The sequence below is a fragment of the Mobula birostris genome, chromosome 1, assembly GCF_030028105.1.
Source record: "Mobula birostris isolate sMobBir1 chromosome 1, sMobBir1.hap1, whole genome shotgun sequence".
NCBI lineage: Eukaryota > Metazoa > Chordata > Chondrichthyes > Myliobatiformes > Myliobatidae > Mobula > Mobula birostris.
In genome coordinates, this window is record NC_092370.1 from 128,988,693 (window position 1) to 129,015,224 (window position 26,532).

At 38.1% G+C, this 26,532-nt stretch overlaps 1 protein-coding gene across 13 annotated transcripts in view; it reads left to right on the forward strand.

Moving 5' to 3' along the window:
• ubr5 (ubiquitin protein ligase E3 component n-recognin 5) overlaps positions 1 to 26,532 on the forward strand; it is a 198,219-nt gene that overhangs the window by 22,546 nt on the left and 149,141 nt on the right. For 12 of the 13 annotated variants that reach the window (XM_072262022.1, XM_072262030.1, XM_072262040.1 and 9 more), the window contains exons 3-7: positions 3,210 to 3,291; positions 18,452 to 18,528; positions 19,253 to 19,372; positions 20,764 to 20,944; positions 26,106 to 26,265. In XM_072262022.1, the coding sequence (XP_072118123.1) occupies positions 3,210 to 3,291; positions 18,452 to 18,528; positions 19,253 to 19,372; positions 20,764 to 20,944; positions 26,106 to 26,265 (620 nt within the window). The remainder of the gene's footprint in view (positions 1 to 3,209; positions 3,292 to 18,451; positions 18,529 to 19,252; positions 19,373 to 20,763; positions 20,945 to 26,105; positions 26,266 to 26,532) is intronic. The other variant, XM_072262087.1, reaches the window with a different exon arrangement.

Consider the following 26,532-nt stretch of genomic DNA (forward strand, 5'->3'; position numbering starts at 1 on the left):
TCCCACACCCTCATTGGAATCTGGCTCATGACAGCTTAAAGTGGAGGAGAATTTGGGATGGAACTGAGAATCTTGGGAGCACACAAGAAGCCCTATGTAAGGTGTGCACTTACTCAAACTGCCCAGTTGTCTGTCTCATCATACATTTGCCCTTTGTGGAAATATCTGCATTTCCCACATTGGCTTCATTAGCCATTTAACAACCTGCAAAACCATAGTCTAAGCGAGGTATCCTTGATCTCCAGCAACTGCGTAAGAAAGAGGAGTTTTCGGAATTTTTATTTAAAGCTCTTGTAAAAATAACATTAAATTAATGCAAATAACTAGCATGGCTTGGATGTGTGAAAATTAAGCTCCCAGTGGTATTTACGAAGACTTTCAAATATGAAACTACCGTACTGACTCTACTTGTTCCCTGTTTAAGGAGTGCTATCTGGATTATGTGGAATCCAAATTACTTTTTCAAAGATTTTTAGTTACGTTGGATGTAGCTTAATTGTACAGATCTCTGGTACAGTACTTTCATCTTGGACCAATACTGGTGTCCCACCATCATTGTAATTAATTTCAAGTGATTTAGACTTAGTTTAGTGAGTTACAAGTTTTATATTAGTTTTGATGACAATAGAGACAATACAAAAAGTTCGATGCGCAAAGTCTCAAATTCTCCTTCTGCATTACAGCTCCAGTGAAAGTTTTTTTTGTCAAAATGTCATATGGCTAGCATTCAGAAAAACAGTATTGTTCACTGAAAGGAGCGGTTCAGTTCTAACATATTGAAAGTAATATGACAGGAAATCCATTCATGTTTTGCTACCATTAAATTGGAGGTGGGTTGAGGAGGGCAAAAAATTGTGAAGGGGTTATATTTGGATGTGTTGCAATTTCTAGTGCAACCTTTGGTTTTGCAAGTCAAATGTGCTGGTAGATGTAAGAGCACATTCCCTAAAATATTTTTTGGTTCTAAAACATGGTTCAAATATTTATTCATTATCCCACTATAAATAGATTTATGGAAGCGATTATGTCTGATCTTACAAAGATATTGTCTGGTCCAAGTTTGAAAGCCTGTACATTAGATGTATGGGCCAACATCTGTGAGTAGAACTGTGCAAAATTAATATGAAAGCAGGAATCTGGAGGGCCTGTTTATTAAATTAGACAATAGGGCTTTGTTCTGACTGGATACTTCATATTGAACAGATTTTGCTGGGGGTGTCAAATTGAAGTACCAGTTTATTTCCTCAAGTCCAAGAGTAGCATTTGAAGATGCAACTTGCTAAGTTTTCACATTTTCTTATTTTTTTGTTTAGTATGGCAGGTAATGCTATTAGACCTGCGATACCATGTAAATCTCTTTGAGACGTGTAGTATCAACTGTTAATTTTAATAAAAGAAAAACATCATATGCAGAGCCCTCCCTTTATCAGATCTACCTTCAATGGTAAATTGTGGGTGATCTCATAGGGAACATTTCAAAATCTAGTTTTAGCTAGCATAGTTATTTTTCCCTCCCATTTTTGTTTAGGCTGCTGGAACCATAGCTTGTATTTTGGTGCTAGTGTCAGTAAGTGATTTTATTGGTTTAATAAAGACATTTTAAAATTAAAGAGGAGCTCAGTTTACTTTGAAGAATGCTATTTGCTGAACAATGCAAAAAGGTTGGTTTAAATGTAATGTTTTAGTCAATTCCATGGTTCTTTCCTGTCAGGTTATGTCTAGTTTCAATTCCAATGTAAAAGAGTGTTGCTCATTGATTACTATTAATTGAATTTCATGTTAACTTACCAGCTCGTAAGATGGATTAAAAAAGCACAACACTATTTGATAACGAGTGGAATAATTTTTCCTGACTGTTATATTTAAGCCCCTGACCATTAGAAATGCCGATAGTCATAGAAAAATACAGCACAGAAACAGGTCCTTTGGCCCATCGAGTCCATGCCAAAAGCATTTAAACTGTCTATTTGCATTGACCTGTGACTTTAATTTGGACTTTTATCATTACTTCTGTTTTTTTTAAGGAATTGGTGGTGAGATTGGCCGTATTTCCTGCATTACAGCAATGACTGCACTTAAAGCAGTACTTTGGCTAACATAAAGTCAATCCAAGTCTTAGTTTTGAACTTTTTTAAAGAAAAATAAGGCTTCCCTTTTTGAGCTGGAAATTTGTATTTTAAACAGTGATTATCCAAATTTATCATTTTATATCCTTGTATCTTTTTATATTTGTCATTGATTTTATATAGTGGTAATTGAATGTTGAATTAGGTAGTGTTTTGAAAATTATACACTCCCATCTCAATTGTACTTCCTTAAATATTCAAGCTAGTAACATCTCAATAGTGCATAGATTTGATATTAAAATAGTTAATGTTAAATACTGTTGACAGAGTTTTGACAGATAGTTGCTAAACTTAGATTGAAGAGAGAAATAGACTAGTAGTTTGCAGCTTAATTATGCAGAGATATTTTTAATATTTTCTGTTTCATTAGAAAAGCAGAATTGCCATAACAGGCAGTTGTAAAATCTGAAAATCATTGATTAACTCATAAGAGACTGGTCCAGCTGGCAATTTTAAATACTTATCTATTTAAATGTTGACAGAGCCTTAATTAACATGATATTCTTGCACAGTCTAATGTGCTTTGATTAATGTGAGCTTTGAAAGCCGCATAATAACGTGTGTTACTGTATAAGTTGCATTAGTGTTACTGTACAACCTCAAGTGATACTGTTCCATTGAACTTTGTTTCCCTGTGGATATGCTCGGTTCAAGTCCAAATTAGTTGAGATAGTTGTCATTTGACAACTTAACCTGCAAATTCAGAAATACTGGAAGAGTTTGGAATTCTCTATGAAGAAGTAGAATATTGGTTTGTTTATGCATTTAACAGGTGACTACTTCGATTCATTTTGTGCAACTATGCCAAAATGGGAGCCAAAATAAAATGCATCTTTGGGTGCTTGCTTGTAGTAAGTAACATTGAGGGCTTGGGAGTCTGTCTCCAGTTTGCCACAGAGGGGAATAGAGTGGAAGTGGTCATACATAAAATGTGAAGTGCTGTTTAAGTCATTAGCTTACGTACGAACTGTCTTTCGGCAAAGATTGCTCCTTGACTAGATATTTTCAGCATTTTCTTCTTTAGTTATATTTTTAAGTACTTTATATTTTAAATGTTGAGTAACCTCATAATTTTTTTTCCAGTCACCCACCTCTGAATGTTTTGGAACAGGCTACAATTAAGCAGTGCGTGGTTGGACCAAACCATGCAGCATTTCTTCTGGAGGTAGCGTATATTTATTATGAACATATATTAAATGATTAAGTAAGTGATAACGTGTGTATTAAACATTGCTGAGGAGTTTTGTACTTTGAAACAAATCCGAAAATAACACCACGTTCTTGAAGTTAGTCATTGGAAATTTGTAATGACAGTAGAAATTAAGGTGCAAGTATATATAATCACCATCATGTTATCCTGAATACAGCCTCAAATTCTCTGAATCTAAGTGTATTATTGGAATTTCTTGTACTTTGTCAAGTTTAGGATTCTGTGGTTCCTTAAGAATGCTCTTATTCAATAGGACATTTCTTCCTGTTGCTCATAACGACCTGATTAAAAGATCTATCTTTTGCGTGGATATATGTCAATTTTCTGCTTCCATGACTCTCTAAGATAGACTATTCTAAAAATTTATGACCTCTGAAGAAATTCTTCTTTGGTTGTCTTAAATGGGTGACCTCTTACTTTGTATCTATGCTCTGTAGTTCTGGATTCACCCAATGGAGAAACATGTATGCTGTCCAGGTACTTTTCTTTTTGTTGATCCACTGCATTATCCTGACAACTTTTTTTCCCCATCTATTTTTATTGTCAGTGACTTTAGCTATAGCAAACTTGCAGTCCTTTCATCTAAATTAGTAAAAAATGTAAATAGTTCAGCCATAGCATTGGTGTTTGTGCTCCACATTGGATGTAACTTAACCTGAAAATGGCGACGTTATCCCAATTTAGTCCTATTCTGTAGGTTAGGCATTCCTTGGTCATGCTAATGTACTGCTGTTGGTGCCTTGACTATTTATTTTTGCAGTAATCTATTATTTAGTACCTAATGAAACTTTGTGCTTTTGTTACAACAGTTGATGTTTTACCCAAAAGAGTATATATCAGAACTGAAAATCTTGCAAGGTCCTTCAAAGGCATTATGGAAAAAGCAAGAAGGATTTGGGGAAGAGAATTAAAGCTTCTGCATTTATAAGAACTAGGAAAAGTCAGATGTAGAAGGTTCTAACTGTGTAGAGAAGTGTGCACATTTGTAACAGATGGAAAGGAAAGGTGTTTAACAAGTTAAAAACAAAGTTTAAACTGGAAAATTGCTCTGTGATAGTAAATGTAAAGGTGCAAAATATGTGAATGTAAATAAAAGAATTAATAACTGAATCTCAACTCATTTGAACTTGGAATACTAAAATGTCAAGTCAAGGTAAAAATTTGAGTTTTGCTTTATTGCAACAATATGTGGTGGGTGGGTTGATGAATTTGAGTGTAGCAACAAGAATCTTTAATTGGGAATGGGAGGGATGTTTTTGAGTGACCGAAGAATAAACCAAAATGCTAGAGAACAAATCATTTTCTACTTTTCTGCATGTCTACTCTTGTCCCTTCCTCTTTGCAACATGTTGAAGATGCCCTTATTTTCAACTTTCACTTCAACAGCCTTCACATTAAGCAGATTAATTGAGATTTCTGGCACCTCCAGCGCTCTACCAAGCGCTCTGGCCACTGCATCATCAGCCATTTCATGCATTTCTAAAGGGCTAATTCCTCACTGACATGCTAATCCAAAGATATAGAACAGGGATATTTCCATCAGTTTACTATACGTTGCTGATATAGATTCATTCCCCAAAGGGAAGGCTAGATGCAGCTTGAGTAACAGCTTTGCAGAACACATTCCATTTTACTTCTGTTAGCCCCTGTGTCTTGTTTAAAAAAAAACTGATACGCTGTTTCCCGACTTCCATTGGAACAGGGAAGATTTTATCCAGTTCTGTCATTGAATTTAACAGATTCTTAATTTATCCCATTATCAATGTACCATTTTTTTCCCCAGTCATTCTTCCCCCATGCCATACCTCCATCTCATTTGGTTCCTTCTGTCTTCCACCTCAAAATAATTCTCTCTTGTCTGTCCTTGCTTCAAGATGCACCTGAGGAAAATTGCTTGTTTTAGTTTGAAATTTCTTCAGTTTCAGGCTATGATTCTGAAATCTCTAATTCCTTGAAGGAATCACGGGAGCACCTCTGCTCAGGAGTTTGTGAAGATTTGCCATGACATCTAAAACTTTGACAAACTTCTATAGACCTGTGGTGGCAAGTATATTGACTGGCTGCACCGCAGCCTGTATGGAAACACCAATGCCCTTGAATGGAAATCCTATATAAAGTAGTGGATACAGACCAGTCCATTACGGGTAAAGACCTCTCCACTGTTGAGCACATCTTTATGGAGTATTGTCACAGGAAAGCAGCATCCATCATCATGGACCCCACTACTGCCATCAGGAAGAAGGTATAGGAGCCTCAGGACTTGCACCACCAGTTCAGGAACAGTCATTTCCAGAACCTCAGGCTTCCTTAACCATCAGGCTCCTGTACCAGTAAGGATAATGTCACTCAACTTCACTTGCTCTATCACTGAACACACAGCCTACGGACTTACCTTCCAGAACTCAACTCATATTTTTGATATTTATTGCATAGCAGTTATTGACCTTAAAATCAAAATAGGCTACGTATGATTCCTTGAACACAATATCATTTAGTTAGATAATTATGTGATTTTTTTTTCCATCTTGGCTTCACTTTTTTTTGTATATTCTTTATATCCATTGACCTCACAGTTGATTATAATTCTAGCCATCTCAGCTTACATATATTTAGTGATTTTCAGTCTTCATAGCTCTGGTGGAGAGCATTCCACAGAAATTTCTTATCCCAGTTTAAATGGATGACTCCTTATTTCTGAGCACTTTACCTACCTAACCATTCCAGCCGCCCCACCAAATTTTAAATTCCTCTGAGCATGAACATTAAGACTTCAATGTTTTGTGTTTCAGTAACATAAGGTGCCATTGTAAAGTCTGAGTGCATGTCTACCCCGTTATCATGGGTATAAATCTTGTGAACTTCTGAACTGCCTATGCTTGTATTGTATCCTTCAAGTGTCACCTTTATAGAGGGGATCTCTGTGTTCTCTTAGATCCCCTCGAAAGCAGTATTCTGAAGTCTTTCTGTATTTAAGCATTGTTTCTATTTTTCTGATCCTTCCTTCATCTGGCAGTAACGCTGTAAATGGATAACTTTCCCTATCCACAGATATTACCTGAGCATCTAAGTATTTCCAGCATTTTTTTGTGTCTGATCTCTTTACGAAGGCAGTTTGGGGACAAACTGGGAAGACCGTGATATTTTTTTCCCCTTCAATTCTAGTTGACTATTTGTGAATTGAATTTAATTGAACTGACTTTTCTTACATCTTTCACATACGTGAGGAGTAAAAATCTTTACGTTACGTCTGTCTGAATGTGCAATGTGCAAGTTGTAGTAATTTGTGATAAGTAGTATGTACAGTAAGATACAACAGAACAGTCTTAGAAATACAATTGTGTCAACGTGAAGTAATCATTCTGATGGTCTGGTGGAAGAAGCTGTCTTCAAGCCTGTTGGCCCTGGCTTTAATGCTGCGGTACCGTTTCCCGGATGGTAGCAGCTGGAACAGTTTGTGGTTGGGATGACTCGGGTACCCAATGATCCTTCAGGCCCTTTTTACGCATCTGTCATTGGAAATATCCTGAATAGTGGGAAGTTCATGTCCACAGATGCGCTGGGGTGTCTGCACCACTCTCTGCAGAGTCCTGTGATTCAATGAAGTACAGTTCCCATACCAGACAGTGGTACAGCCAGTCAGGATGGTCACATATGGAGTTGTTGAATCAAGTGTAGTTTTCAGATAAATAATAATCACACTGAGATTTCATCCTCATGACAATGATTTTTGAATGTATTAAATTTTTAGGTTGGGTGTTTAGCTTGAATGAAAGGAATTGCCAAAAAAAAAATGGATAGATAATTGCATATGATCAACTGCAAAGAAAAGGAATGATGGAAGAATTTTAGAATGAAATCAGCTGACATTCTGTTATGGAAGGCACTAGCACTTCAGAGACTTTACAAACATGTAGCAGAAATATCCTTAACCTATTTTTGACTATCTTTTAAAATTAATCTTCACTTCCTAACCTAGATTTAGAAGTTTTTTAAGTGCCTTATTAAGCCCTGATTTGGAAGAACTGTTTGCGGGGGGGTGGGGGGAATGTCTGTAGACAGTTGGAACAAAGTGGATTTGGCTGACAAAGGTTGGCTGCAGGGTTCATTATGGTTAAAATTCATTTGAAGCACAGAAATTTGGCATAACATTTAGAACACCAAAGGAGAATGGGAAATTTGCAGTATTTATCTCAAGGGAAGGGCAGACCATATTACCAAAGGTGAATCTTTAAAGCAGGTTGTTTGATTTTGGGTACATTTAGTTCAGACCCAATTTGCTTTGCACATTGGTTTGAAAAGGTGGGTTGGCTCATGTCTATAGGGGGGAAAAAAGCAGTTTGATTATGAGTAGAAAGCTTAAAGAGAAGCTTCTGAGAATGTTGGAAATGTTATTTTCATCATTCTGAGGTAAGTTCTTGTGTTTAACATGTCAATTTTTGGTCTCCTTTAAAAATGTAATGTTCTTAAAAAGTAGCCCAGCTCAAAAAATAGCTTTTTTTTTTGTCTTTAACACTTGCATGTTTAACTGTAATGCCAAAAAGGTCTCTTTTCTTAAATATAACTGAGGCAGCACCCAGCAAATAATTGGTGCTAGTAATTTCTCCTTTACAGAGGCAAGGCAAAGCAATCTTGACTAGTGCCTTGATATGAGTTTTGTTTATAATGGGCTTTGCACCTTCAAGATATCCTAAAAGGATTGTAAAAGAAGAGTGCCACATATGAAAGAGGTTGGATGATGTCAAAGGAATAAACATTTCTTTATATTTGTAATGCAGAATTCTCTATGTAAATAGGATTCCTGAATAATCCATTGTTCAAGTAAAAATAAGTCATTTATTGTATTATAATTAGGATAGCTTTACTATTGGTAGCACTTTTATATGGGTTACTAAGATGGGACTGTAGAACTGAGGTAATATTAAATGCAGAGTTGAATCTTGGGGTCAGGATGCCTATATTCTAATCAGAAATGGCTTTATTATTACTGACAAGTCATGAAATTTCTTGTTTTGTGGCAGCATTTTCTGAGATGCTGATGGTGCTTAAAGCTGCTTGCCCTTTCAACCATTGACACTTCAATGAACACTGGTGTGTGTACTCCTAACTTTCCCTTCCTGAAGTCCGCAATAATTTCCCTGGTCTTGCTAACGTTGAGTTCAAGGTTGTTGTTGTGACATCACTGAACTAGCTGATCTGCCTTGTTCCTTTGTGCCTCCTTGTTACCATCTGAGATTCAGCAAACAACATTGGTGTTAATGGTGAATTTATAGATGGTGTTTGAACTGAGCCTCACTACACATTGGGCTAACCACACGTCCATGTGTTGTGCCTATGTTGATTGTCAGCAAGGAGATCCACAATATGGTCTCCTGATGAGGAATTCATGGACCCAGTTGCAGAAGGGGGGGTGGGGTGTAGGTACAGAGGCCCAGGTTTTGAAATCTGGTGGTCTTGGCGGTCCAATGCCAAGTGGAGAGCCACGTTCATAAGCTGATTGGTATAGTTAAGGCATATATATTGAGTTGATGTTAAATTAGATATTGAATGGAATACTAGGAGTTATGGTGCCCTGATATTTGGAGTAATAAGACTTGAAGAAACTTAACCATTTCATTTGAGGGTGAAAAATGAAATTCATAATTTTAGATATGGGTCCAAAAATATGTGAGGCTGAGAATGGAATGAAGTATCTGAAATAGGGTCAAAACAGTCTTTTACTTTGATCTATTTAGAAGTGTTAAGAATGAAAAATCAACAAATTTCAAAATATTTGAGATGAATACTTAACCTCGTAATATTAAGAGCAATTAGTGCAGTGACTGGATCCTTGTCAATATTTTGTTTTTAAGAGGCCTTGTGGCACATGTTAAATTTGTCCTAAATATAAATTTTTAAATGCAAGATATATTCATCATGCTATCATAGAGCACTACTTGCTTTAATAATTGAGATGTCCAAACTGATTTTAGCAGATGGGTATAAAATTAAGTTGATGCTTTTAATATGGAAAAAATACAAAAGAATCATAGTGCTACTATTTAAAACTTTGAAAGCTAATTCAAATTGGCATGTGTTTGTTTTAAAAACTTCTGTGGCTTCTGAAGGCAATACATGTGGCTATATTATAGGCCTATAGGATTTCACTAGGTGCCTTGTTCAAGGATTATTACTGTGAACCAGTACATCCTCATGGCATGCTTGGCTGCAGGCAGAATGAAAGCTTTCAAATCCCATCTTCCACTTCTAGAATTCTCTAGCTTCCATTAGTGGTCATTTGGGTAGTAGTATTTTTTTTTTCTCTGCCTGTTTGAACTACAGTTTGTTCCTACCATTTGGCTGAAATTAGTGAACTAGAGAGATTCTTTGGTGATTTTGCTAATTATGGATCATTTGACAAGTTTGCTTCAGAGATGAATTTTGCTCTATTGTTAATTGAAACTTCAGCAAAGGCATACATTGCTGAAAGGCCTGGATAGAGTGGAGAGTGGCCTGGAGAAGATAATTTCATTAGTAGGAGAGTCTAGGAATCAAGGGAACAGCTTCAGAATAAAGGGATATCCCTTTAGAACTCAGATAAGGATTTTTTTCATCTAGTGGTTGGTATCTGTGGAATTCATATGCAAGTTGTTAGGTGTATTTAAGGTGGAGATGAATAGATTCTGGATTGGCAGAGCGGTTAAGAGTTATGGGGAGAATGAGGATGAGGGGAAAAAAACTTAGCCATTTTGAAAGGTGGACCAAGTACCGATTTTGCCCCTTTGCATCCTAGTCTTATTGCAGGATTTAGTGACTGTGATAACTGTTGTGAATTGATTTCCAGCATATTGCTTTGTAGTGAGTAGATTAAAATCATTAGGGTTTTATTTGATTTTCAAAATAGTAGATTATTATGTGAGTGCAAGTTTCTTTTCTTAATGTCTTTTGTGGATTTTCCTTTCAAACTAGCTGTTAAATTTTTGTGTGGATGCATCAGTTCATTGCTACTCTGCTACTATTATTCATAATTAGAAGAAAAATTTTTATGGCATGTTTTGTCTGTCACATTTAAATTATTGAATGAACATTTGCACCAGAAAGAAGTTGCTTGTAATTTTGGGAATGCTGCAGTAAAAAAGTACTGGTTGAAATGTCTGAAGTCTTTCAGTGACATTTAATGAAAAGACATTCAGTTGAATGATATGTAGTGTGAATGGGCATAAATTGTGAATTACCTTCAACATGATTTGTAATTTTCAGTTCACTTCAGTGGTAGAACAAGTTATCCATTATGGTAAAGTTTCCTTTATGAGGTGGTGGTTTGATTTCTTAAGAAGTACATAATACTCGGTCCTCTTGATTTTGTAACTTCTAAAAATATAGAAAATAGAAACGAGTGGGCCATAGAAGCATATGTCATTACTCCATAGAATCTTCTGTTTCCACTTTCTTCCTAAATTGCTTAATGCCTTATATGTCCAGATACTTGTCTGTCCTTAAATACTCAGCAAATTAACCACATTGTCTTGTTTTCTGTTATCTGTACCAAAAGTCACATCCTCAGAAACTTGTTGGTCTGTTTATCATTTTCATAAATCCATGCTGATTTTGTCTATAATCTTTTTGATACCACATCCCTTGTAATAGACTTTAGAATCATCCCTAAGACTACTGTTAGGCTTGTTGTGTCATTTTTTTTCTCTCCCTCTCTTTCTTAAATAATGGAGTTACAGTCATTGCCTTCCCAGAATTTTAGAAGAAATTGAAAGAGATGGCTATTGAAATATTGGAGGTATTGTTAACATTCTTCCAAAGTTCTGAATTTTGTTAATTTTTGATCAAGACATTGAGTGCGACTGTATTTTGGAGATGGTGTGGGTGGAAAGTCTTGTTCAGACAGTTAATTAAAGCTATCTCAACTGTAGATTTTCATGATTAGCCGTTAATAAGCCAGGTGTTCCATTTCTCATAAGGTGATTTTGGAATTTTATATAGAGTTTTGTTAATTTAGAACTTTATTGTAAGAAATAAGATAATCCTGAAAAGATTCAAATAATTTGTATAGTAATTTGTAGTTGATATACCAATGCATTTTATGTGTTAGTCAATCAAGATTCTCATTTTTTAAAACATGTTTTTCAATGATTTCTTAAAACTGTGCACAGGATTTCCTCTCCATTTGGAATTTGCCCCATTTGGACAGCTAGTAAGGTTACAGAAACATCTGAGTGCAGCACTGGATTTTTAAAGATTAAAGATTAGATTAGCTTTATTTGTCCCATGTACATTGAAATATACAGTGAAATGTGACGTTTGCATCATATAAATCAGTGAGGATTGTCTACACAATTATTCAATGCAATAGCTGTGACCAGGCGATTGTGACATGAGTTTGGACAGTATTCCATTCTGTTCCTTGTGGGGGAAGGGAAGATGAAATGTTTGTGATGACAGGAAACGGTCTCTGATTTCTAAATTGATCATCTCATTTAAGCAATCAGCTCTCATAACCCAGTCAATTCACTCCTATATGTGCTAAAATTTCTTGTGTCTAGTTGGTCTTGTAAATCATAAATACAGAAGAGTCGGAAATCAAAAGCAACACAAAATCACAATCTTGGAGGAACTCAGCAGGTCTGGCAGCATCTCTGGAAATGAATACTGTGGATAGTTGACGTTTTGTGCCAAGATCCTCCTTCAGGATTGCAAAGGAAGTGAGGGCCTTGTTAATTTTAAGATTTGGTATAGAGTATAGCGTTGTTGCTTCCTTATTTAAACATTCCTATAACAAACATACACCTGTTACTAGTATCTTTAGAATACTGCATTTTAAGGGTTCGTTTCACGTTTTTCTATTTTAGAATTTGGGTTCATGTGCCTGCTTGCACATGCACAAAAAATTGCAACTTGATATTGTACTTGAGGATTGAAGTATGAAGATTAAATGTTTACAACAGTTAATTCAACGACATTGTTGACATAGTAATATATTCTAAATCACAGAAATATGATCAAGCAAACTTCAGCATCAGAGCTATAATAAAATCAGGAGAGCATGGTACAGATGGATGGGAGCACAGTGAATTTAGATGAAACAAGGATTTCGTTTTTTCTGGAGTTTGAAGGTGGAGTAAAGAGACCGTTGGTTAGGTTTGAATTGTCAAAAGTTTTGGTAACAAAGGCATGAATTACAGTGTTAGCAGTTACAAGCAAAGGAAATGGAGGAGGCATTATTAAATGGTGGAACTAAGTGAATGTTTGTAGGCATCCAAGGCCATCTCGTAATGAAGCAAGATGTCAAAGTCAAGGGCATTTCTTTAAGTTGCAGCTATCAGGATTTAGTTGGTGGCTAAAAAACCCGAGTTTATGGCAGTCTGAAGTTGACGAGTTTGATCTTGCTGATACTTCTAGGAAATTTGCTTATGTAGTCTTGAAGATTGCACAAACAATCTAATAATATATTGATTGCTTGAAGGTTAGGAGTTGCCAAGAAACTTTCTGTGCTTTGCTGTGTGGTGGCAAGTATAGGCCCTTGGGGGAGACTATTGATGATAGAAGCGAATTGTTGCAGGTAGTTCTGACTATATTCTGGGTACCTGGCTGAAGGCTACGGTTACCTTATAAGGTAACTGGAGAATGCACCCTAACAGGTGCATGTAACAAGCAAATCAATGGAATGTCATTGTGCCCAGATGGGCATTGATCTGATCGACAGTGATGCAGTCTATGGACAGCTTGAAGAATATTTTGTTGTCTTTGAGATCCAATCTGTCATTGCAACAGAGGAGGCCATCAGGTTGTTGGGATTGAGATGGTGAATGAAATGTAGCTTGGCTTGAGCTAAAGAAATAAACTGGAAGGCTCAAGCATTGAGGAGATGTGTATTGGTTAACTTGTGAGGGAGGTGATAACAATGGCAGACCCAAGAGGAAAGAACCATAAATTTATATCAGGAAATCTTCTGGGGCGCCTAGGCGAGACTCAAGTAACAACAGTACTCTCAATGAATACGATTAAATATTCCTGTTTCAGCCTGATACAGGTTTCCCCGCTATCTGAAGATAGACCGTTCCTATGAAACCGTTTGTAAGCTGAAATGGCGTAAAGCGAAGAAGCAGTTACCATTAATTTATATGGGAAAATTTTTTGAGCATTCCAGACCCAAAAAAATAACCTACCAAATCATACCAAATAGCACAACAAACCTAAAATAACACTAACATACAGTAAAAGCAAAAATGATATGATAAATACACAGCCTATATAAAGTAGAAATAATGTTTGTACAGTGTAGTGTCACTTACCAGAACCGGGGAAGATTGAGCCAAAACTGATTTGTAGGAAAAAAATCAGCACGTACACGCATGCGCACACACCTGCCTGCGCAAGGCTTCATGGTCATGGTAGTCTTTCTCGGGGTAAACACAAGTTTAAAGTGGGCGTTTTTTTCCGTAAAAGCGAAAATCCTCTTTCAGTTAGCGAAAACAGGTGCTAATGTAGGTCTTTCATAAAAGCAAAATGTCGTAAAGCGAACGTTCGGAAAGCGAGGGACACCTGTACAGCTAAAAAGCACAACTGCTTCCAAGGTCAGTACAGTCAACAAAGATGTCTTAATGCATTTAAATGAACTATTGCTGCTTAAAACCGATGGAAACAACACCGGTTGTGGTCGAAAGTGCCCATGGAGGACACCTCGGAGGAAGCATGGGTATAGATCAGTATTACAAGTGCGTTTAAGGAAACAGGGTTTTAAACTTCCTATACTGACTATTTTGCTGGTGAACAGGCAGTCTCCGGTGAAAAAAATCGATGATCTCAGAGCCAGGGTGCTGAATCAGAGGGACATTAGGACTGCGTGTGTCCTTTGTTTCATGGAATCCTGGTTAACGTATCCCTTGACAATAACAATAACCTATCCCTCAACTTCAGCAAGACGAAGGAATTGGTTGTTGACATAAAAAAGAGTAGCGGACCGCATGACCCAATTTACATTGGTGGTGCGCAAGTGGAACAGGTCAAAAGCTTTTAAGTTCCTCGGGGTCAATATCACAAATAACCTGACTTGGTCCAACCAAGCAGAGTTCACTGCCAAGAAGGCCCACTAGCGCCTTTACTTCCTGAGAAAACTAAAGAAATTTGGCCTGTCCCCTAAAACCCTCACTAATTTTTATAGAAGCACAGTAGAAAGCATTCTTCCAGGGTGCATCACAACCTGGTATGGAAGTTGTCCTGTCCAAGACCAAAAGAAGCTGCAGAAGATTGTGATCACAGCACAGCACTTCACACAAACCACTCTTCTGTCCTTGAACTCACTTTACACCACATGCTGTCGGAGCAGTGTTGCCAGGATAATCAAGGACACGACCCACCCAGCCAACACACTTTTCGTCCCTCTTCCCTCCAGGTGATGGCTCAGGAGCTTGAAGGCTCGTACGGCCAGATTTGGGAACAGCTTCTTCCCACTGTGATAAGACTGCTGAACAGATCCTGACCCGGATCTGGGCTGTACCCTCCAAATATCCAGATCTGCCTCTCGGTTTCTTTGCACTACCTTACCTTCCATTTTTCTATTTTCTATTTATGATTTATAATTTAAATTTTTAATATTTACTAATTTTTTAAAACTATTTTTAATATTTTAATACTTAATATTTGTAATCCAGGAAGTGGGAAGCGCAGAATCAAATATCGCTGTGATGATTGTACGTTCTAGTATCAATTGTTTGGCGACTATAAGGTATAAAGTAAAGTATAAAGTAACCCCTTCTGTACCGGATGCAGCGATCCAGATTGACGGGTTTGCTATACACCGTCAGGATAGATCTATAGACTCTCAAAGGCAGAGATGGGGAGTATGCCTCATGATCAACTTTTCTTGATGCACAAATATATCCGTGCTGTCCCAATTCTGCTCACCAGACCTGGAATATCTAGCAGTAAAGTACCGTCCTTTTTACCAGCCACGGGAGTTCTCTGGGGTCATTTTGGTACCAGTTTACATTCCATCTCAGGCTTTAGATGATCGGAGTAATGGGATCGACATGCATAAAACAGCTCACCCTAATGCCTTCATCATCGTTTTGGGAGATTTTAACCAGGCCAGTCTGAAAGAATTACTAAGCAACTACCATCAACAGATCACTTGCAATACCAGAGGAAACAACACACTGGACCGTTGCTACACCACCATCAAGAATGCCTGCTGTTCCACGCCCTCACTTCAGTAAGTCTGATCACCTAGCTGTACTTCTACTCCCTGAGTATAAGCAGAGACTGAAGACTGCAGCACAAGCAGTGAGGACCTAGATGGGTATGCTGCAGTTGTTACTGACTTCATTAAAACCTGTGTGGATGAATGTGTGCCCACAAAGACTTACTGTACATTCCCAAACCAAAAGCCGTGGATGAACCAGGAGGTACATCGTCTGCTGAAGGCTAGATCTGTGGCATTCAAGTCTGGCAACCCAGGCCTGTACCAGAAAACCAGGTATGATTTACGGAGGGCTATTTCAAAGGCGAAGAGACAGTTTCGAACAAGGTTGGAGGGGACATTGGATGCACGGCAACTCTGACAGGGTATGTAAGACATTACTTCCTACAAAGCAAAACCCATGAGCATGAATGGCAGCAATGCTTCACTGCCAGATGAACTTAATGCCTTCTATGCACGCTTTGAAAGGGAGAACACAACTGCAGCTGTGAAGATCCCTGCTGCGCCTGATGACCTTGTGATCTCCGTCTCAGAGGCCGATGTTAGACTGTCTTTAAATAGAGAGTGAACCCTCCCAAAGCGGAAAGTCCCGATGCAGTACATGGTAAGGCTCTGAAAACCTGGGCCAACCAACTAGCAGGAGTATTCAAGAATATTTTCAACCTCTCATTGCTATGGGCGGAAGTTCGCACTCGCTTCAAAAAGGCAACAATTATACCAATGCCTAAGAAGAATAATGTGGACTGCCTTAATGACTATTGCCCGGTAGCACTCACATCGACAGTGATGAAATGCTTTGAGAGGTTGGTCATGACTAGTTTGAACTCCTGCCTCAGCAAGGACCTGGACCCATTGCAGTTTGCCTATTGCCACAATAGGTCAATGGCAGACGCAATCTCAGTGGCTCACCACAAGGCTTTGAACCACCTGGACAACACAAACAGCTTCGTCAGGATGCTGTTCATTGACTATAGCTCAGCGTTTAATACCATCATTCCCACAATCCTGATTGAGAAGTTGCAGAACCTGGGTCTCTGTACCTCCTTCTGCAATTGGATCCTTGACTTCCTAACCGGAAGACCACAATCTGTGCAGACTAGTGATAACATATCCTCCTTGCTGACTGTCAACACTGGTGCACCTCAGTGTGTGCTTAGCCCACTGTATTGCTCTCTCTATGCACGTGACTGTGTGGCTAGGCATAGCTCAAATACCATCTATAAATTTGCTGATGATACAACCATTGTTGGTAGAATCTCAGGTGGTGGTGAGAGGGAAGAATCCATTCAATATACGTAATTGTTTTACTTGTTTATTATTATTATTTCATTTGTTATTTTTTATTGTATTTTTTTTTCTCTACTGGATTATGTATTGCATTGAACTGCTGCTGCTAAGTTAACAAATTTCACATCACGTGCCGGTGATGATAAACCTGATTCTGATAAATTGAATTAGGTAAAGTTGAAAAAGATCACAATAAGAAGTGAGTTAATGAAAGAGGAGCTGGACTTGCGTGAGTTTGGAGAGTACGAGGGCAGGTAGGAGGTAAATCAGAGAAGGGTGAAGTTTCAGGGTTATGGTAGTGGGGTGGCTAGGAAGAAATTTCAGGGTAAGTGGAGTCGTGGCAGAGCTGGCTGATGTCATGAAGATGCAGATCACAAGAAAGTTAATGTTTTTTTACGCTGAGGATGGAAGATATGAGGTTTAGGGTGTGTTTGTCATTGTGGACTACTTTGTCTTTGACTAAACTGTCATTGTTTTGGGCTGAGACCTTTCATCAGGATGAAGGTTCTCAGTCCAAAATGTCGATTATTTACTCTTGTCCATAGATGCTGTCTGACCTGTACAGTTTGTCCAGCATTTTGTGTGTAGCTTTGAATTTCCAGCATCTGTAGATATTTTTGTTTATCTGTATGGCTGTCATAGTATATTACATTGTGTAATGATTCCAATTTCACATGCTTACAGCATAGTGTAAATGGTTAGTTGATCAGAGTCTGTGCTGATCAAGTACCCTTTCGTATTGATCCCATTTGATTCTCCCCACATTTCCATTAACTCGCCCCAGGTTCTACTGCTTGCCAACACACTAGGTGTAATTTGTAGTGGCCATTTAACCTACCAGACTGCACATTGATAAAGATGTATGTCTTTTCACTCTACTGCAAACTTTCGAGCAGCACACTGACAGCGATTAGAGCTGCTGTCTCAGCTCATTGACCCAGTCCTGACCTTGAGTTCTGTGTGGGATTTGCACATACTTTGACCACACAGATTCCTCTGCACTTGTCAGACCTGTCTAAAATACCAAAACAAGCACCAAATGCCTTGTCTCAGGGTCAAGATATTGATAACAGTCTTTCATGGTAATATCATTACTGAACAGGTGTAGTGCAATGTTGGACCATTGATGGAATCCATTGTAAGTGTGAAATGAACAGTAAGTACTCTGAGATTATTGATAACAAAGGTCTGCAAAACGGAATTAATTTGAGGCACTTGGTGTTGTTGCACATATAAGGACAGTAGTAGCTGCAAGGGTAAGTTAAGGGTGTTAAGAGGAGTAAGGAAGTTGTTAGCATGGTGGTAAAGAGACCCACCAAGCTTAATAGAACGTAGGAGAGTTGGTGCTAATATAAAGGTTTAGTGTAAGGGATTTGGGAAGGCAGGTTTATTAAAATCTAGCAATTTTGTCATGTTCCCATGCCAATATATACATTGAAGCTGGTTAAGTGATTGTTCTGATATCACTAATGATTTTCAAAATTCACTTCTGGGATTTGTTAATGTGTAGCTGCAAACTGTAAATCATTTTGAGCTATTATAGAAGTCATTTGTATTTTGAGTGATATAGAATGGTATTTCATACTGGAATCTTTTCTCTTTATTTACCCTTCCTTCCAAACCAAAAACCCTTCTCATTAGGATGGCCGTATCTGTAGAATTAGCTTTGCTGTTCAACCAGACAGATTGGAGCTGGGAAAACCAGATACTAGTGATGGGTAAGTATTTGTGTCTGCTCATCTTTTACTCTCTCTTTACTTAATTTGCAGTTGCATACTTTTTAAATGTGTACATATTCAATTCTGACATATTGTTGACGTTCCAATTTCACATGCATGAGTATAGGAATGAAAACCTTTTAACACATGCAGGCTTTATTTTTTACAAAATAATTGAACTTATTTTGAATCTTCATTTGAAGACAACAATTTGTCGAAGAAAATTAGATGTACTGTATAATTATTTCTGAATAATTGACCACCCATCTGTTTACTGTGGTTTGGTTGTGATTTACTCGATGTCTAGCAATCCTTTGCTATTTATACAAAGTATTTTATCCTGACACATGGCTGTAAAGCGATAACAATACTGTACCTAAATTTGGTACTAGTTTCGGTTGGCTTGGCTGTGTATTGATCCATGAAAATTGTTTGTACCACATTTTCAGGGTTTTTAAATCAGAAAGCTATTTTAAAAATTGGTGAAATTTTAAGATATCTAATATGAATTCAGATTTATAAAAATCGGTATCATAAACAAATTGTAGCCATGCTCAAAACTATGAACATCTGTTTTTTAAAAAAAAACTTGGCAGTAACTGAACAAATATTGAAAGCTAAAAATTGCCCAAGGGTGTTGCACTGTCTGGTCATTCACCAGTTACAGAAAGCTGCGAGGCTTGGGATACCTGTGTTGTAACCCATCTCCCATCTTTGTTTCCAGTTCAAAGTTGAGCAGTGGTTCAGGCACAGGAAGGACTTCCAGGCCAGGCAGGAGTAGTGATTCCCCATGGTTTCTGTCTGGTTCTGATACTCTGGGCAGACTGGCAGGCAACCCCCTTGGGTAAGTTTTGGCAGGGTTCTAGGTCATCATGACCCTCAAATTAGCCCACGTGCCAAAGAAATACACATTGCTAGGGTGGTTAAAACTTGTCTTGAAACTGCTGGATGTAAACTTTAGCTGTTATTCATAGCGCATGCCATGATGCATTTGGGAATCTGACTCATTATTCCTGCTAAAGTGGGTTGCTTGGTTTCCTTTATGGGCTTTCTGCTGTTAAATACCACTTGTCTACTTTTACCAAATACTATGTTAACAATTAAGTTGGACCCAGTCATAATGAAATATTATGTGCACAAACATATTCTTTTGAATTTGTGAATGGTAATCTTAGTGACGGCTTTTCTAACACTGCCACTTACCTTAAGCATTTGCGAAGTGAGAAATGCTTTATTCTGTTCATGTCCAGTTGATGAAGTGTTTATACTACATCCACTAATAATTCAAACTATGAACTGTTGTAAATGGTCAGTGAAATGGAATTTGATGTCATAATGCAATAATAAGCATACTTGTCAATTAATTACTAGTATTAATATTTGAACTGTCAAAATTGTCCAAAAAAAGCTGAGATTCTGAAAACAGCTTCATTAGCATACGTTTATAAACAGAATCTAGCTAGGAAGCATTAGAAATACAATTGGAATATCATCTGACAAGTGATTACAGGTTGAAACAACAGTTACATTGTGCAATCTTCCGTTGCCATGGGAATTTGCCTGTGCACTGAAGAATTTTAGAAGGCAATCCAAAAATTTTGTGTAAAGATGAAACTGTTGAAAACTAACCAGTCTACCTTTTGGAATATTTACCAAGGGTGGCTTGGTACTTCATTAAAACTAAGGTTTCCCTCTCTGAAGGATTCTGCCGTTTGCTATTTTGAGTGTTTACAATGGATGTTTTGTTTATCCTGGCTGGAAACAATTCAGATATTTAGGCAAGTAGACAAATTGTTAATAAATACTCAAATTATATAAATAAGAACTGCTACTGATCTTTTAAGTATTTGTATCTTCCATAAATTGGAATTTAAGAAATGGAGGTTTAATGACAAGCATTAGCTGAAAAACCCATTAAATAATAGCACTGTGCCAAATTCCCATTAATGCATGTTTGTGAATTTTGTACTTGCAATTCACTTGCACTTGTTACAAGCTATGGTTGGCTGTTCTGGAATGCATTATTTTAACCTCTGCTTTTTGCTATTATTTTCATTTGAGAATAAAACATTTAAAGATAAAAAATGCTCCTGGAGTTTTTATTTAATAAAGGTGGTTTGTATATTATAATCTCTCATGATGCATACAGGTTTCTTTGAGCCTTTGTTTTCATCCCTTTCCAATGGCTTTTAGACTAGTTTTAACTAATACACACTTCATGAATTGCGCATTCAGGAGTCGTTGGAGTTCTGGAGTGAGTGGTGGGGCCTCAGGAAGATCATCCACAGGGACAAGGGACTCGCGGAGGCAGACTAGAGTGATACGTACTGGTCGCGATCGAGGATCTGGACTTCTGGGAAGTCAGCCACAGCCAGTTATACCAGCGTCAGTCATCCCAGAGGAACTGATCTCTCAGGTAGCGTATAAGAAACTATTTCTGTTCCAGAAGAGCATCAAACTACTTTGTATGATATAATTTTAAAGGAGGAATAAGAATGGGATATCACTTTGTTGGTACAATACGGTCTGTGGAAGTGTTTTCAAACATTTTCCCTAGAGATAGCTCAGTTTAAAGATTTTGTAGAACAAAGCCTGAAATTCAGTGAACAAAGTTGGGTCAGGATAATGAAGAATTTGAACTTTTAAGTACTAACTGAACATTAAATGCCAGATAATAGAATTGACGTAAGCAAAATGCAAGTATATACTGCAAGATGGTACCAGCAGCCAGTGCGACCAACGGGACATTCTGCAGGCAGTTCACAAAGCAGCTACTTCTTTTAAATGCAGTTCTGTTACTAAACTGCATGTGATTGGAAGCTGTAATTTGCAGTTTGATAATGTGTTTTTGGGCCGACTGAGCGATCTGGCACTTTTGCTGTCTCTGGGGGAGTTCAAGGTTGAGAGCAAAGTGTGTGGTCTGATGGCAGAGTGCAAGTTCATGATCACCTCCATTATACCTTGCTGATCTCGCCAATTAAGTGTTGAGCAAGATTGAAATTAATGAGGATGAGAGCACGTGTTTGGTGCAGTCTGACTGCGTTTGACTGGTCTCGCTATCCATTTCCCCCTCACTCGCTGCTACCTACAGAATATGCAGGAGTCCTGGCTCCCACACTACAAGATTTGATCAGCGGTGCTCGTAGCTGTGAACTTGTTTTGGAGGACTCTGTGGTTCATGTTACATGGGTTTCTGATTACTTGTTTTGCTGTTTTGCATGATTTAATCAGGGCGCTTTGGCGTAGACTGGCTCTGTGGCCTTCAGTCAACAAATAACACAGTGCAAAGCTGAACACCCTGAGACTGTTTCGAGGATCCTGTGATTTGATGTTTAATATTCTGTGTTATTTACTTTTTGCTATTTGTGCAATTTGTTTTTTATTTTGTACGTTGGAAGTTTGATATTTTCTTTAAATGGCTTTGTTTTGGGCTGCCTTCAAGTAGGTTAAACTTAGGTTGTGTACTGTATACATACATTGATATTAAATGTACTTCAAAGAGTTAAAGTGTAGTTTATTACTTGTGGTGAAGTTTATCCATTGAATGGCGTGATTAATAAACATTAGTTCAGAGGTAATACCATGTCAAATAATTTTTCATTTAGCCTTGAAATTGCACGTAGAATTTTAGTTACCTTTTATTTTTGGAATTGATAGCTTAACTGTACAGAATAATTTTAGATTTGATATTGCTTAAAGGTTGCAATCCCCTTGTAAGAAAAAAAAATTAGCCCAGTTGTAGAATGAATATAAAACAGAGTAGAACACTGGACAGCCATTTGACCCACAACATTGTGCAGATCTTGATGCCAATTTACTCTCTTTCAATATTTTTATTAGTTTCTACATAAGAGAATGCAGAGTACAAAAAAGTATATATAAAGGTAAAAAAAAAACAACTACCAATTATATCCATTCATAATAACAATCTCATTACCCCTTATGTCAGTTAGTCAAAGTTATATTGAAATATACTAATTTATTATAAAAAAAAATCTAACCCCTACCAAGACTGAAGCTGTTTATTAAGGATAAAAAGGTAAAATACCTTCTCGTTTAATAAAAATTAATAATAGCCAACATCTAAATTTAAACGAATTGAGGGTTTTGAAAATAATTCAGGAAGGGTCCCCACAATGTTTGAAAGTCTTGACGAGATTCAGAAATTGAACAACGAATCTTCTGTGAATCTAAGCATGACATGACGTCACATAACGGTTGAGCATGAGTAGGAGGAGAAACATCTCTCCATTTAAAGCACTGTCCTAGCTATAAGAGAGCTAAAGGCCAAAATATGTAAATCAGATGTCTTCAACTTGATATCTTGTCCAGCAACAATACCGAATAGGGCCGTCAGAGGATTAGACTTAAAATTGACTTTGAAAAGTAAAGAAAAAGTTTGAAAAACTTCCTTCCAATATTTTTCAAGACATGGACAAGTCCAAAACATATGAATTAATGAAGCTTCTCCATTATTGCATCTGTCACAGTAGGGAGATATATCTGAATAAAAACGATATAGCTTATCTTTAGTCATATGGACTCTATGTACCACCTTAAATTGTATGAAGGAATGGCAAGCACATAGCGGTGATGTATTAACCAGTTTAAAAATTTCATTCCAAGTTTCCTCAGATATTGATGTCTGTAAGTCTTGTTCCTAGAGATTCTTAATTTTGTCTAAAGGAACATTCCAATTTATTCTAAATATCCTATGTATAATATGAATCCCTCCCAACTTGCCCCTCACATTGTCTTTAAACCTACCCCTCCCCCCCCCCACCTTAAAAGCATGTCCTCTGGTATTTCACATTTCTACTCTGGGGAAAACACTCTGGGGCACTATTTATGCCTCATGTAATATTAAAATTGTCTCAGGTCTCAACTCAGCCTCACACTCTAGAGAGAACATCCCAAGTTTATCCAACGTTACAGCATCTTGTTCAGTTTCAAAGTTCAAAGTGTGTGTACATTATAGAACCTTGATATTTGTCTCCTTACAGTCAGCCACAAAACTAGAAACCCAAAAGAATCCATTTATAAAGAAGACTGCCACACACCCAATGTGCAGAGAGAGGGAAAAAAACAAATCATTCAAACAATAGAAGTAAGCAAATAGCATTTAAATGAAAGTGGGTCCTCAGGCACGGAGCCTGGAGCCGGCCTCAGCCTCAGTTTAGGACATAGAGGAGTAAACGTCGCAGAGCCCAAAGACATGAAACCCGGAGCAGGCCACATCCTCAGTTTGGCACATAACGGAGTAAATGTCATGGAGCCCAGAGCAAGCCATGCTGCAGTCTCAGTGCAGCAAAGAGTGGAGTGAAAATCATGGAGCAGTGAGCAGAACCGACTCAACCCTTTCCTCTGGTCCTGACACTCTGTCTTTTCAATCCATTTAGTCCTCCATTTAAATCGTCCAAATATGATTCTTCTCATTAGGACCCGGGCCCTCTCACATCAATACTCACTGAGCTTGGATCCGCCACCACATTTTGGCCCATGCTGGACCTTTCCAAATCGGCCCAGTACTTAGATCAATCAAACCTCGCTCTTGGTTTAGCTGGATGGGCCACGAATCTGTTTTTGCTCTGCTCTGATCACCTCGACTTTGCCTCAAATATTCCTTAATCTTGCCTCAACCTCGCCCTGACTTCACCTTGCACCAGCACATTTCGATCCTCAACTCAGCTTTGGTTTCGCTCACCTCTTCATCATTTACCATAATTTTTTCCACAAAATAATGTTACTAATGAAGTATTTAGTTGTATTTGTTAACCATCAGTAAGTTGTCGCTCACCTACAGCAACGCCATCTTAAGCCAGAATCTGTACATCCTACCTCTAATAGGGCAACCAGAACTGCACGCAACATTCCAACTACGGTGTGCCTAAATTCTAATGTGGCTGAAGTATGACTCAACACGCCTACCAATGAGTAGCCACTTCCAGTGAGCTATGGACCAGGACCTGAGATCTTGTACCACAATGCTATTAAGGGATTTGACATTAACTACATATTTTCTCCTTTCATTGATCCTGCCCCCCTCCCCGCCCCCATGTGCATCACCTCACACTTGCCTGGATTAAGTAACATCTGCCAGCTCTCTGCCCATATCTGTGACCTATCTGACCTGCTGTATTATTTGTTAGTCTTTACATTGTCCATGACTTCACCAATCTAGATGTCATCCACTCATCTGCATTTTCATCCAGATCATTAATATTTATTACAAACAGAGCACCCAGCACTGATTCTTGCAAAACAGCACAGGTCATGGACCTCCAGCCAGAATAATAGCCTTCCAAACCTACTGTCTTCTATGGGAAAACCTGTTCTGAATTCAAGCATGCAATTTACTCTGAATCCTATATGCATCTTTATCTTCTGAATCAACCTCCATGTAGATAACGTTCATGTTCCTGCCCTCATCAAGCTCCTTTGTCGCCGCCTCAAAAAACTCAGGTTTGTGAGGCATGGCCTGCCCCCGACAAAGCCTTGCTGACTGTTGCTAACCAAGCCATGTTGTTTCAAATGTGGACAAATTCCTATCCCTCAGTAGCTTCCCTACCGCTGATGTTGTATCACTGTTATTCTACCTAGTCCTATTACCCACACCTGTCCCATCCAGGTGCTTATTCAGACTTCTTGCATGTTTGGTAGCGTAGTGGTTAGCGCGATGCTATTACAGCTTGGGGCGTCGCAGTTTAATTCTAGCATCCTATGCAAGAAGTTTGAACATCCTTCCCGTGAATACGTATGTTTCCTCTCATGGTCCAAAGATGAACTGGTTAGTAGGTTAGTCATTGTAAATTGTCCTGTGCTTCAGTTAAATAGGTAGGTTGCTGGGTGGTGCAGCTTCTGGACTGAAAGGGCCTATTCTGCACTATATCTCTAAATAAATAAATTTTGAAATAGAACCCACATCTACCACTTCCTCTAGTACCACCCTCTGAAGAAGTTCCCCCTTGGGTTCCCCTTAAATATCTCACTTTTCACCCTTAACCTTTGACCTTTGTTCTATATTCACCCAACCTCTGTGGGAAATGCCTGCCTGCATTAACCCTATCTATACCCCTCATAATTGTGCATATGTCTACCAAATCTCCCTTCATTCTCCTATTTGCCATGGAATAAAATCCTAACTTGTTCAGCCTTTCTCTATGACCCAGGTCAGGACCTTTAAGTCCCAGCAACATCCTCGTAAATGTTCTCTGTACTCTGATCTCAAACCTCCACTGCCTTGTGGCTATACCCACTCATGGGGAACATTTCAGGAGTAAGCCTCAAGGAAAAATCTGGAGCTGGAGTCTGAAAGGCAGTCCTACGCTGAGTTCGAAGGGCATAGAGTGCAATACTTCATTAACATAGCCAGCCATCCCAATAGTGTTAGTAGTATCCTACCTATGTTTTATTTGCAAGCTTACTTGACCATACCTCAGGAATAGATAATAAGAGGTTTCATAGTTAATGGAAATGATGTTTGAGTTTTCACTTTATTCTAGAAATTAATGTCTTGGGTTTCTAAATGAAACAAAATTTTCATTCTGCCCCAGTTTAGTTCTTTCTCTTACACACAGGCACAGGTTGTATTACAAGGCAAATCCAGAAGTGTTATTATCCGGGAACTACAGAGGACTAATTTGGATGTTAATCTTGCTGTAAATAACCTACTTAGCCGCGATGATGAAGACGGAGACGATGGTGATGATACAGCAAGTGAATCATATTTGCCTGGAGGTTTGTGAGCTTGATACTGTGATTTCAGATTCAGATGTGTTTTGCTTTCTTGTATAGTTAAGTCCTTCAATTTTGTGAAATTGTAATTCGAAAATTTTCTGTCACACTGTGCCTAATTTTTGTAGGTCGTGTGTAACTAAGGGAGCCTGAGGCTTCATATTAAGTGTTAACCTCCTTGTCTTTTCAGTCTTATCTGTTTTAGATTGCTGTTCAGACAGCTTAAATCAGATTTGCGTCAATACTACCCATCTTCCAACTTCATTTCTG